Source organism: Palaemon carinicauda, chromosome 32 (assembly GCF_036898095.1).
Source record: "Palaemon carinicauda isolate YSFRI2023 chromosome 32, ASM3689809v2, whole genome shotgun sequence".
Classification (NCBI taxonomy): Eukaryota; Metazoa; Arthropoda; class Malacostraca; order Decapoda; family Palaemonidae; genus Palaemon; species Palaemon carinicauda.
Window position 1 is genome coordinate 27,590,873 of NC_090756.1, and position 14,611 is coordinate 27,605,483.

General features: G+C 37.2%; 1 protein-coding gene across 1 annotated transcript in view; it reads left to right on the forward strand.

The window, feature by feature from the left end:
* LOC137625554 (XK-related protein 6-like) overlaps positions 1–6,412 on the forward strand; it is a 14,844-nt gene extending 8,432 nt beyond the window's left edge. The window contains 3 exon segments of the mRNA XM_068356463.1: positions 2,363–2,511; positions 3,071–3,310; positions 5,842–6,412. Of these exon segments, the coding sequence (XP_068212564.1) occupies positions 2,363–2,511; positions 3,071–3,310; positions 5,842–6,174 (722 nt within the window). The 3' untranslated portion in view covers positions 6,175–6,412.
* Positions 6,413–14,611: the final 8,199 nt, after the last annotated feature.

The following is a 14,611-nucleotide window of genomic DNA, read 5'->3' on the forward strand; positions in this document are numbered from 1 at the left end:
TTAAAATGTTCAATGGCTACTTCCCCGCTTGCTGGGTTTATTTGTTTCCTTATTTCTTTTCCTCACTAGGCTATTTTTTCCTCTAGGAGTCCTTTGATTTATAGCATCCTGGTTTTCCAATTAGGGTTGTAGCTTAGCTAGTAATTATAATAATAATAAGACTAGAAGGGACTAGTTTGTAAACACAGCTGTTCTAGTGTTCGCTCCTAAAAAAACCTGCTTAAAATAAACTAATTTTTTTTTTCAATGGTAAAATACACTGATGATTATTATGATTATTTTAATATATATAATACAGAATATTTATTTCCAAAATTATGAAGATTAATATAATAGATTATAAGTTATATTAAAAAATCCTTGCAAAAAGTTTGTAAAATAAATCTTTTATTTTGCTCATAGATCGTATTTAAGTTTAAGAAATACTAAAATATATTTCTAAAAGTGATAATAAATTATTATCACAACTTATTTTAAGGTATAGAATAATATAAATAGAATTAATTTCAATTTAGATTGTAATTTGTGCTTACGGGAAAAATAATAGTAATTACAATACTTAGTATAAGCCAAGAAGGTTTTGTTTAACGAATTTTGAGAATAAAAATTTATTTAATAAAAATTCTTTCTTTGTTAGGATAATTTTAATCAAATCGCTAAGTAATAATTATAATTTTTATCAAATAATCTTCATTTAGGTGAATTAGTTATTTCTTTTTATCGAAAATGTAGCAATTGACTTAATCAAAGATTTTATAATTGCCTAAATATGATTAAAGATTTAAAGTTTAAAGGTTACTCATGAATAGCAGAGGCAAGGGACAATGATAGCGCCCTAAGGACTGGCCATATACACATTAGATCAGTACTCAACCCCTTTCTCCACCTAAGCTAGGACCAGGGAGGGCCAGGCAATGGCTGCTAATGTCTCTCCCAAACCCCTTATCTTTAGCTCACAAGGATGGTGAGGTTGCAGACTACAAAGAATGATCCAGCTTGTTGCAGGTCTTGAACCCCAGTCCATTAGATTGCTAGGCAGGGATGTTTCCAATAGGCCTGCACAAGCTCGATGGTTCTTTATAGTCTGCAACCTCACCATCCTTGTTAGCCATAAATAGGGGTTTTTGGAGAGCCATTGTCTGGCCCTCCCTGGTCCTACCTTAAGTGAAGAGAGGGGTTGGGTACTGATCTGATGTATATATCGTCAGTCTCTAGGGCATTGTCACTGTTCCTTGTCTGTGCCATTCATGAATGACGTTTAAACATTACAATTTTTTGTCATATCGCTCGCTTGCGACAACGTCATAACTCAAAAAAATGTATTTTTGAGATATCCATATAGACATATTCATCTTCAAATGCTGATTTTTTTGGTAAGTGTGTCATAATTGTAGCTAAAAAATTGATCGCTAGAGGCGCTAAATGTCATAACAATATAACATAATATGAGTGTTTTAATTGATTAAAATGGCTCTCCTGAAAAATAGCTATTTTTGAGTTATGACGACGTTGTCGCAAACGAGCGATATATACTGTAGATGATCATTGAAAAATATACCACTCGAGTGACGGCTAATCTCGATGCTTGCGAGCGGAACATGTTAAAGATAAGGGGCTGCACCCAGTCGCAACCTTTATGTCCTACAATACGTCATTCTTGCAGTTTGAGGAAGTTTGTCTTGGAAATTCATATTCTGTTTGTTTCTGTAGACTACATAATGTACATGTTAGCATAAAACTATAGTCTACTTAAAAAGGAATTCTAGAAGAGATGAAAATGTCAGAAAAAACGGATTTTGAGCGAAGCGAAAAATCTATTTTTGGGTGAGGTAGCCATGTCGTCCTGATGGAAGTTCCTTCAGTAGCTTCCTAGGGTATATTTAACTACAGGCCTGTAGTTAAATATACCCTAGGAAGCTACTGAAGGAACCTTCCATCAGGACGACATGGCTTGAGCCCAAAAATAGATTTTGCTCCTAATATCATTACAGTATCTTCGTGTGGAAACTAGAATGCCTTTTATGTCTTTCAGAACCGATAGAATACTTCCAAGTGAGTCCGTCTCGTATCGTTAGCATAAAGTTATAGTCTATAAAGGAATTCTAGAAAAGATGAGACTCAGGAAAAATAGATTTTGCTCTTAATACCATTACGGTATCTACGTGTGGAAATTCGAATATCTTTTTTATCTTTCAGAACCGATAGAATACTTCCAAGTGAGCCTGTCTCGTATCGTTAGCATAAAGTTATAGTCTATTTATAAAGGAATTCTAGAAAAGATGAGACTCAGAAAGAATAGATTTTGCTCCTAATACCATTACAGTATCTTCGTGTGGAAACTAGAATACCATTTGTCTTTCAGAACCGATAGAATACTTCCAAGTGATTTTGTCTCTCGTATCGTTGTCGGCGAACATCATCTCCACATATCAGAAGAGCATCTCCACGGCGCACATCATCAGCGGAGAGATGGACCAGCACGAGAGATTTCGATTGCCGTGTCTCACTCAGGCGAGTATTTGTCGGTTTGTTGTCGTTTTAGATTTTAATGATTAAATAAAGAATAGTGACGATGCTGTAGTGTTTAGAAAATGTAATGATAAGAACTCTATTTATTAGCAAAGACACCCGAGTTGTAGAAGTACTACTGTATATTTAATTAGAATTATTATTACTACATGCTAAGCTACAACCCTACTTGGAAAAGCAAGAGGCTATAAGCCCAAGGGTACCACGGGAAAAAATATCCCTGTGAGGAAAGGGAATAAGGAAATTTATAAACTATCGGAGAACTAATGAACTAAATAAGATATTCTAAGAACAGTAACATGAATCTCATACTGTATTTGGATTAAAATACGTTTTTTTTATTTATTTAGATGACAATACAAAATATTGTGAGAATTTTAAAACTAATTCTACAGATTTTATCTGAATTCCTTTCAGCTCCAAAGACAAAAGAGTAATGAAAAATATCTTTAGGATTTTGAAACTAATTTTACTGAATGTATTTTATCTCAAATGCTTTCATTTCCCAACAAAAGTAATGATATTTCCTTCATTTTCACAGATATTCATCTTTTTCTGGTGGTTGCCTTTCCTCGTGGCTCGCTTCCAAGCCATGGCTCTCTTCGCCGGGGCCCTAAACTGGTGGCTCTTCCTCGTCATAGGCATCCACATCATCCTCGTATTCGTGTTCCAAACGGTGGCTGCCGGGAAGGACAGGGTCAAGCGAATATTCATTTACCTCTTCAGTGGTTTTGTCTTTATTTTCACCTACCTACAGTTTAACATGAAGTCTAGAATGAAGGTGAGTTAATTCTACAGGTTGTGGTGGATGATGTGGTAACGTCCCTGACCGATGAACACCACTCTGGGGTTCGAGACCCTCTCAAACTCGTTAGTTTCTTTGGTCGCTGCAATCTCACTATCCTTGTGAGTTAAGGATGGGGGTTTTGGGGGAGCCTATAGGTCTATCTGCTGAGTCATCAGCAGCCATTGCCTGGCCCTCCTTAGTCCTAGCTTGGGTGGAGAGGGGGCTTGGGTGCTGATCATATGTAAATATGGTCAGTCTTTAAGGTATTGTCCTGCTCGTTAGGGCAGTTTCTTGTCAAATTACTAATTCTGTTTATAACTGCCTAACAGCTGGTGTTCATACAAAACGGGAATTCTAATGCCATTTTCCATGGAGTCCTTCCTAGACATCACCTCCGTCATATTTTACAGGTTAAAGGCGTCTGGTATCAGATGTAGTGTCATCTGAATTGACACCGTAACTGATTAACAATATAAAAAGTAGCTTACATGTCCTGAGTATTCCCCGTAACCTGACATAGGATGCCATATCCAAACTGGTGTGCAACACCCCTACCTAAACAAGGGCATGAGATATCATAGGGGATGCTTAACAAGATTTTTAAGTTATTACATTAAGGAGCAATATGTCTTAACCCAAGGTATCCACTTACCTACGCTACCGTGCACTTAACTGTGGGAGGGAGTGCTAGCGCCCATCTATAATCTGCCTAGATGATGAATATAAATGAGCACAAAATATATCGCTGTACTTATATTATTCAAGTTCCTGAAACCAGAAACTGATGGCAACACCTACTTTCTTCAGCGGGGAAAATTTTGCATTTTCTGTGTCCCACAGGGCAGACCGGGACTTGGAGAATAGGAATTGATTAGAGGAATGTTAGTGTGTGAAGCAAAAAGTTGAACAGTTTCATAGTTAGGTTGAAGGGACTGGGAATTAGGTTGAGAAATACGGGAGGACGAAGTTGAAGAGAGAAAATGTCACGACAAGGATAATGGTTTGTATTTATGTATGATCAAATCACAAATTTTTAAAGTGATTATAGTATTTTTCCTAACTATACAAACTTGAGTGCTTTTAGTTACACTTCCCGCCTCAATATCGCCGCAAGTCCCAAGTCACATCTCACGAGTCGTAACGCCCTTGCAAACGATTAGTCCTTAAAGAGAGTTGAGTGTTGAACCAAGGTTGAAGTAATTGATACAGTAAAGAGAGCAAGTACCTCTGAAGATACAACTTAAACCTTCATTTGTGCCTACGCAAATACAAGCCCTCGTCATTTTAATGGAATAAACTTTGGCGTGCTTTTCTTCCGGTCATAAAGAAGAAAACTGGTGGGGATGGCAACAATGTATGATTCTACCATGCTCTCACTCGCGCATCGGCAAGCTTTTGGTCGCTGTGGCAAACAGATGTCTGTTTGCTTGTGGCTTTTTAAACGAGTGTTAAACCATTGCTTAAGAGAATTTGTGATGGTCTTCTAAGTCGCCCATGTGGTACCTTCGTGAGCCGTATAGAGCTTGAATTGAATTAAATATATCTAGGCCTTAAGTCAAGCACTAGGGCATCAAAGGCCTTTCAGCGTTATAGAATGCAAATTATTCAATCATACCCGTACATAAGAGCTTGAAACTCATCCTTTTTATAGGCAGGGAAAAAGGTGTGATGTGATTTCCACTCTCGAGGTTCGCAAAATGCCACCCTCGCACTGGAGGAGATAAGTAGCCTTAGAAGGTGGAAGGGCCTTTAGTCAAGCTACAACTCCAGGTGAAATTGAAGAATGCTACAAGTCATAGAGTATGATAAGCGAAGCATCTCTTATGGAAAGAGTAATACAGCAGGTAAAGAAAGAAGAACATAAATGAAGAGAAACACAAACAAGATAAAACTCTTGTGAAAAATACTCCTACGAAGTTGCTCATCTAATAAATTATTTTCACCCAGTTTGAGCATCAGTATTCACACCAGTTGGGAAGACCAGTTTTTTTATAGACCCACCTGATAAGAATCCGAAATCAGCTGCAAAAATATTTATTAAGAAAGATACAGCAGATTAATATAAAGATCACCATCCCCAGAAAACATATGTAGGCCCCCATGTTGTGCGTCTATCCTTCAATGAGAACAATAAAAAAAACACTAATATATGAATGTATGATTTAAAAGTATGTATGCATACATGCACATTCTAAAGTCTGTGAAGTGATGTATGCTGTACTTTAAAAACTGCATATTCCTGTATTTTCATTCCTAAATTGTACTGTTGTTTAATAAATAAATTGTAACTTTTTCTTAACCTGTTGTTTTCCTGTGAAATTAGACCATTATAGTACAGTAAATTAAAAAGAATATTTTAGTGTAGAAAATGTAAGAATATTGCTAATAAAAATTGTTTAAAAAAATCTTGTTCTTCTATAAATTCATATTTATTTTTGCTATGAAGGGAAATAGTTTACAATAACTGATATTCCTCAGTTGTCTACATATCAAAATCTTAGCATTAACCATTTTAATATTCACAGGTCACCAGGTGGTTCCCCTACACCGTGTACGTAATCGTAGTCTTCATCGAAAACTCCGCAATGCTGGTGGCGTGGTTCTTCCACCAGCAGAACGCGGTGGCCGCCGTTCATCCGCCGGACGTCCAAAATTCGCTCAGAATGCATCGGGTGTACTTGATCATCTTCCACTACGGCGCCTTCTGCCTCGCCGTCGTCATGATGATCTTGACGTTCAGCTGTGTACCGAAGCGATCTCGGGAGGAGGAGGAGGAGGATAATGGAGGCGAGAAGAGCCGAAAAAAGAGCCACGCGGATTTGACGCTCACGCAGGAACTGCCGGCACCCGAGACCTAGTTGCCGTCTGAAACTGCATGTGGTAGTTAGTGGTATATCAGACTGAGGTCATGAAAGTATAGTCTAGCCTTTGTTTACTATTATTATTATTATTTGCTAAGCTACAACCCAAGTTGGAAAAGCAGGATGCTATAAGCCCAAGGGCTCCAACAGGGGAAATAGCCCAGTGAGGAAAGGAAATAAGGAAAAATTAGAAAAGAAGTTTAAGAACAATAACATTAAACTAAATCTGTCATGATTATTATCAATATTGAAGTTTGTTTATATATCTGTGAAGATGCTAAATCTTAAGCTGTATACTGTACTGTATTTAACTTTACTGTTTACAGTATATAAAAGTGGATTCAGAAATACAGTACTGTACAGAAATACCCTTTTTTCAAGTCGGTTGCGACTTCGTCACTTTCCTTAAATATCAAATCCAAAATTAATATGCATTTAACATTAATCTTAAATTCACCCAATAATAAAAAGTAGTGAAAGCGTGAAACGTAAAATTACCTACGAAAAAATCATATTTATAGACTACATATTGCTATATAATTTATGTTTTGATAATTATTTTCGTGTGTTGTGTTTAGCATTCATTATATTCATGATAAATCCATTGTTTTATTGATATAGAAATGATAAATCAATTGTTTTCTTGATATGAAAAATACACGAGACTATAATCTATCAAATCATTCAATGTAGGCTTTAGTTTTATATGCATAAAATCTACAAAAATGTTTTATATATCGTTGTATGTTAATCAATCTTAATCCGTTGTTATGGTAGTGTAGTATACCAATAGTGCCTATGTATTAGTATATCTTTATACGGAAGGTCCTTAACTTACGAACGTTCAGATACAAACGCAAGTCCAAATGAAAATAACAAAGATACGATAAATAACATTGTATATTTTAATACAGAAAAGAGATTTTGACGGAGGAAAAATCTATTTCTGGGCGAGGAACCCGTGTCGCTCCGTGAAATGCTCCTTATAGCACCATTTCTAAGGTATAAATACGGCTAAATATACCAGAGAAAAAAGTTGCATGGAATGCCAGGAATATACCCAGCTCGCTCACCCTTATAGAGCGTCGGTATAGTAACTGGGGCGTGTTAAAACCACTATCAGAGGTCCCTTACCAAATAGTTTTCTCCTTCCTCAGCATCCCGCGTTACTACGAGGTGCCGTTCTACATACGATTACTGCCCCCCCCTCCCACCCCTACCACTACCCACTCTCTCTCATTATTCCTTACTTAGCACCGTGATAGTCAACACGACTATTTGTTGACGTTTGCGGCTGGAAATCATAGACATGCAATTCACGTTAGGTCTAACATCCCCCGTTGCTACGAGGTGCTATTCTACATCCGACTACTGCCCCCCACCCCCACCCCTACCACTACCCACTCTCTCTCATTATTCCTTACTTAGCACCGTGATAGTCAACACAACTATTCGTTGACGTTTGCAGCTGGAAATCATAGACATGGGATTCAGGTTAGGTCTAACGTAGACCAAAATCGAACTAAATTCGCCTTACAAACAGCTTCTAGGAACCAATCAAGTTCGTACGTTGAGGACCTTCGTGTGCTGTTATTCTAGATCTGGATTCACAGAGGACTTTGAATGCCAAAATATATATATATATATGATTGTCATAGCACTTATGACAGCCATAGTCTGTCCAAAACTGACTGGTCTTTGCGACTGTAGTATTTGATTTTCTTTACATAAGTTAAGTTTGAATTCCGGGCGCTGTAATCTCTGGGTTACTCGGGGTCTTATCAACACGGTGAAGAGGAGGAGTTAAGAATAGTTTGGTTTGTCAGATAGAAATTCCGAATGTAAATGAGATACAGAAGGTAGTCAACTTACAAACTGAAATACAGTAATAAAACATTGTATAATTTAATACAGTAAGCTAAGGACATTTGCAATATCAAACGGGACTACTTGTTCACTTTTGCAACTGGAAATCGTAGGCTTGTAAGTTAGGTGAAGCCTACCCTAGGCTAAAATTTAACTAAATTCGACTTACAAACAGCTTCTTGGAACCTATTAAGTTTGTAAGCTGAGGACTTTATGTAACGAATTAAGAATTAAAAGTGACTGGATAGATAGATGAAAGAGAGGAAGTGAGAACAGAGGTCATCTATCAAGTTGTATTTTACGAAGGGAAAAGTGTTGTAAGATCGGAGAAGGGGAGAAACAGCGGCATGAATTGCGCATACGCCACGAGCAATAATGCTTCGTGTAGACCTTTATTTATTCCATGGTTATTCGTGCTTGTCAAGGCTTTAAGATGTGGTTAATTTCAAGACAGGGTAAGGATAATCTGTAGGATAGCCTGAGAACTAGGAAGAGAGAGAGATATAGAGAAATTAATTTTCATTCCTAACCCCATATAGGGAAAACCTAACATGTTGTTTATGATGGTGATAACCTTACGAACATCGTTATCCTAATGCGAGTCGCTTGTTGCACGACACTGAGGTTACACCAACAAACGTATCGGATGGTAAGGTGCAGGAAAGAGGATAGAATTTATAATATATCGATTACAATAGAACTGTTAAAACAGAAGCTAGCAGAACTGAATAGAAGTCTTATAAGAATCATCGTGTTTTTTACAATCGGTATGTTTTAATTCTTCCAAATTCTGCTGATTCTGCCGCTACCCGAGGCTCGGAACGGACACATGGCAGACGTTTTTACAAAATTCTACTGTAATATGGTTAAACTACTGTATTATCTAACATCTCTCAGGTGATTAAAGTGAATGAAATAGGACTATGGGATGTATATAAATTATTTGCAAAACTCCATTGTTGTTTATAGATGTCATAAGTGTTGTGATATAATCTCTTCCTTATAGAATCCGGGTTTAGCACTACGAATTGTAGCGCGTTCTGTACGTATACGTAATGACCATGTAAGTTTTCGTTATTGGATCTTTAGCTTCTGCGTACATCAATTAAAGTACTTTACTGTGATAAGTTACGAAGGTGTATGTACTGTTTATAAAACTAACGTGCTTTGCTGCCAAAAAATGTAGTATAGCAAAATTGTGAGTTTCACCAGAAGCATTGAAATTGCAACAATGTGCCAATGTACTATTTTTTACATAGATATATTTACTATGTAAATTTGCCTGACTCCGTCGGGTAAAAAAGAATGACTGTAGAAAAGAATTGTTGTATAATAAATGTTGAATACTGTAAAGTTCTTATGTTTTCCTATATTAATTTGTCAAAAATAGAATTCAAGAGAGATCAAACATGGTTTTTTTTTAAATACTAATAATTTTTGCAGTAGAAGAGTTGAGCCTAATATAATACAACAACAACAACAACAACAAACGCAGCCATTTCTAGTCCACTTCAGGACAAAGGCCTCAGACATGTCCTTATTCATGTCTGGTGTTTGGCCAGTTTTCATCACCATGCTGGTCAGTTCAAATTGGTGATGGTAGAAAATATTTATTTGATCGCACAGCAAACCAATCTAGTATGGATGGCCATGACTAGTAGAGCTTTGCTGATCATGGCGATATTCAAACTTTCACCATATGGGTAAAATCACAAATTTCTATTTGTTCCTACATACAAACAAACATTTAATCCTTTGAAATAGGTAATGTCCTCAGGGGAGGTGAACGGCTACTGAATTAGCTGAGAAGATAGTCAACGATAGTTGGTGCGTGCGGGCGAGTAGCCCCGCCCACCAACCTGTCGAAGACTTTGCTTTTGACTTTGACTGCAATAAGTACAGCCGTACTGTTGTGACCTATCCAAAGGCTTTGATCTTTCTCTTTTCCATTTCAGAAAGTGAATGCTGGCTGTTGATGATGGATGTGAATGAGAAAGAAATACCTACTTGCCGGGGAAAGAGTGGACGCCCCAGCCAGTTCATGGCTAAACTGGTTGTGTATCCGTGCACTCTATGTGTAAATAATCATTCCCATGTGCCGATTGCAAATCATGGCCTTCTCTCCAGTGGCAGACATTGGCTTTGAAAGGGAAGAGGAGAGCCGAGAAGATGCCGAGGATATCTTTCGCCTCTTTCTTTCCCTCATCGAGTACTGTATGCCTGCTAATGCATCTTTTGTGCATACGCCCCTGGATTGGTCTTTGGGGGAATATATGGCAGAAGAATGGATATCTTCAGATCTGTATTGGTTGTTTTTCAGGCTATGATAGTGTATATAGTTCCCGCAGCGATCGCCGCACCTCCATCAGAGGTTGGAAGCTCTTCTCCTATTCTTGTGCAGACTGCTGACGAGGAGTTTGACTCAACGAAGGCCTGTGGCTCCGGTACTACGGACCACCTCCTGCTCTGTGCCTGTGACCCCAGCCTGTGTGTTGCAAGCGCAAGCAAAAATGCCTACTGCTTCCCCTGTAACAGTGCTATGGTACGTGCTGTGAGTGCTCTTGTGCATGAATAGATAGCACACAACCATTTGAATGCTTTAAGTCAGATGAATGAGTGAGAATAGAGGATTGATGTGAGCATGTAAATGCTATAAGTGAGGTGGTGTTCCTATAGGAGTGCCGTCTAGCATGCAGGTAAGGTGATGAGTGATTGTGAGCAGGGATCATGTGAGGTGGCACTCTAGAAGGAGTGCACGATCGCAAACAGACGGCACTCCCATAGGAGTGTGCAATCACGAAGAATTGCGGTGGCACTCTCAGGAGCGTGAGAACAAATAGCAACATGCTAATTCGCAGTACCTCGCTAATGGGCATGAACAAAGAAGCGCATAATCTTGTCGTCTCTTTCTCTGCCTTCGGAGACGGATTGGACAACATTCTTCCATAGGGAGAGAAACTATACAAGTGACTTACATGTAAATCCTATCAATCAGCCTTGACGGACTAATTATCCAAATAGGGATAAAAAGACGATGACCTTTCCAATGTGCACGAATTCCCATGAATGCTTGGATCCGCTGTTGGCACTAAGAGACGACGATGCAGCAGATGTGAAGGAATAGTTTGAAGTTCTTCTATCGATGGTGTATAACATTTCATTCCTGAGTTACAATGACATCATAATCACAACTACGCACTCGTTTATTTAACAATAAACGAGCAATATGCGGCGTGAAATGTTGAATGCTTTTGAATGAACATGATAAAATGAATGTGGAGGTACTGTAGAGAGTAAGGCTCCCCTGCTGTATGGGACCAGAAAAGCACCCCTTAAAGTAAGTAAAGTAAAGAAATAAAAAACAGGAACAATTCTGTTTATCAGCAGGTTGCATAGAAACTATCAATGAGATAGTTATAGGGAAAACAGCAAAATCTTTCTACTTCCTTATAATCACTCGTTCACAATGAACTGCTAACCACAAACTGGAAGAAAAAACTAAATAATCTAAACAGCCAGATGATGGTGCCGGTAGTATGTCTGCATTCTCCGACAGCTAAAAACAAAGTGGTTACTCTGGGACCGCCAATAACTACCGACATCTCGTTATAGATATGAACAGCCAAAGTTCTACCCAAGCTGAAAGTATACTCCTAATAAAGAAGGAAGTTTTGTATTCGCATAGGAAGAAATGAAACATTTTAAGGTCGGTAATAATATTAAAATAGATCAGTCATAGGACTATAACAGGGTGATCCAAAAGTAGGTGGACAGTACAGTAAACGATTACATTTATTTTGAGATTACATATGCATACAATTATATTTACAAACATAATCATTGCATTGAAAATTGAATATTGTGAACAATAATGCAAAAGCCTTTAAATTTTATTGTGAATCGAAATACACTCGTAATAATATAACTGATACATAAACCTACTCCACATACTGTCCTACTTTTGTACCACCCTGTATAAACTATAAAAAAAGACTTGTGTCAACCCGATTTCTTGGGATTCTAATACTGTACCGTATGTTACGAAAGTCTCGTTACAGTTGTGACGGGTCGTCCAATTTTAAGGGCTCTTAACCCTTTTACCCCCAAAGGACGTACTGGTACGTTTCACAAAAGCCATCCCTTTACCCCCATGGACGAACCGGTACGTCCTTGCAAAAAAATGCTATAAAAATTTGTTTTTCATATTTTTTTGATAATTTTTTGAGAAAATTCAGGCATTTTCCAAGAGAATGAGACCAACCTGACTTCTCTATGACAAAAATTAAGGCTGTTACAGCAATTTAAAAAAAATATACTGCAAAATGTTCTGGGAAAAAAATAACCCCCTGTGGGTTAAGGGTTGGAAATTTCCAAATACCCCGGGGGTAAAAGGGTTAAACCTTCATCTCAGTTGAGCATATAAACCTAGTTGTCTAGTCCATCGTCGAGAAACATGTTTTAACGTATGATATTTCTATGCCGTCTTCTTCTTCTTCCCCACTGTTATCCTTACATTAAGGGGTTTGCCTGACGCGCTCTCTCCAATTCCTTCGATCAAAGGCATCCTCTTCCACTAAACCTCTTCTCTCCATATCATCCTTCACCTGATTCAAAGCCCTTTTGATCTCTCTTGATCTTCTCCCCCATACAGGTTCCTCCAAAGTCCTCCTCACTCCCTCCATCCATCCTGATGTCAATCTTTATAAAGTCAGGATTCAGGTTCGCACGAGGAACAATGGCACCTGGAAATTACAAAACACATGAGATTCCTAAAAAGATATATTCAAATGAAAACTGAATGTAAATATATTGTGTAAGTTCACACACCAAGCAATGGCATCTGTAAATTACGAAAGACAATATATTTAAATGAAAATTAAGCTAAGTATATTGTCCAAGCTGCATTCCTAATTGACATGAGACTCCTAAAAAGATATATTCAAATGAAAACTGAAGGTAAATATATTGTGTAAGTTCACACACCAAGCAATTGTTTTTGTAAATTACAAAAGACAAGATATATTTAAATGAAAATTAAGATAAGTATACTGTACTTGGAAAATCAACATGTTGCAAATGGCTTAAAAATGAAATCAGGCAGTATTAAGAAATATAGAAATAAAATATTGTACTATGCTGTACTACACAACAAAAATCATTGGGAATAAGAAGCATTAAAAAATGATTACTGTAATTGAAAAATTTGATTCATAATTCAGTTCAACAAGAAAGCATTTGGACTCTATTTAAACTACAGTGATTGAACGATTCAAATACATTTGAAGAAAAATAACTCCATAGTTTGATAACGGCTGTAATTAAACTTCTAGAAAACTGCGTAATTGAACCTTACGAAAAGATAAGATAAGACTGGTGGGAAAACCACATACCTTGTATTGAATAGCAGTTGATCTGCTTGAGAAGGATGGACATAATTATGAAAAATATAAAGCACACATAATGTGTTGATTGAGTACCACTGCCAAAGATCAATACTAAGACCTGGAATAAGATATCTAATAGAAGTTGCTTTTATCAAAACAATTTAACCCTTTTACCCCCCGGCTATTTGGAAATTTTCAACCCTTAACACCCAAGGGTTATTTTTTATTCAAGCACATTTTGCTGTATATACTTTTCAAATTGCTTTAACAGCCTTAATTTTTTTCATAGAGAGGTCAGGTTTCTCTCATTCTCTTGGAAAATGCCTGAAATTTCTCAAAAAATTATAAAAAAAAAAAAAATTTTAAATAGCATTTTTTTGCAGGGACGTACCAGTACGTCCATGGGGGTAAAGGGATGTGTTTTGTGAAACGTACCAGTACGTCCTTTGGGGGTAAAAGGGTTAAGATACATATCAGTTGTAGAAGATCTAATTAAGAATTTGGAACAATATTTCAAATGGTATAAAATAAGAATTATTAATTTAATTCATCAATACACCCAAAATCTTGAAAGATTTTCTCTATACAGTAAAATTACTATAAGATTTTGCAGTTATGGGTAACAGTAGTTTTGGTGCTGTCAAAATAATTCTTTCTATTAGTGCATACAAAACACAGTTCTGCGTCTATTTTCTTCCTACTGGCTTAGCATTAATTATTGCACAACTTTATATTCACCAACAGTAAAGACCTGCCACAAAACAGATCGTGTGAATGTAGCAAAAAAACTAGCCATGGTCTTGCATTCCTGCTTCAAATAAAAAGAAAAAAAAATGGGATATATCAGCTTTAAAAGATTAATAACTTTATAATGATTCCTGAAGGTTAAAATCACTGGCTAAACACCACATGCACCAACCACACTGCCTCTAAGACATTTACAATGTTTACAGAAGGTTAAAATTGCTGGCCACAACACCACTTGCACTTACTGCCCAGTCTCTATAACGTTTAGAGCTGAAAATTGAAGTTATTTCGAATTTGCAGCTTTCGAGCGATGGAGAAAATAAAACACCACATTCGCACTGAAGCATTGCAGTACGCCAAAATTATTTTTTGTTGGTTCTCTGAAAAAATGCATACTCTTGAATATCTTTATCTCGTCAGATGATGTTAACGTATTC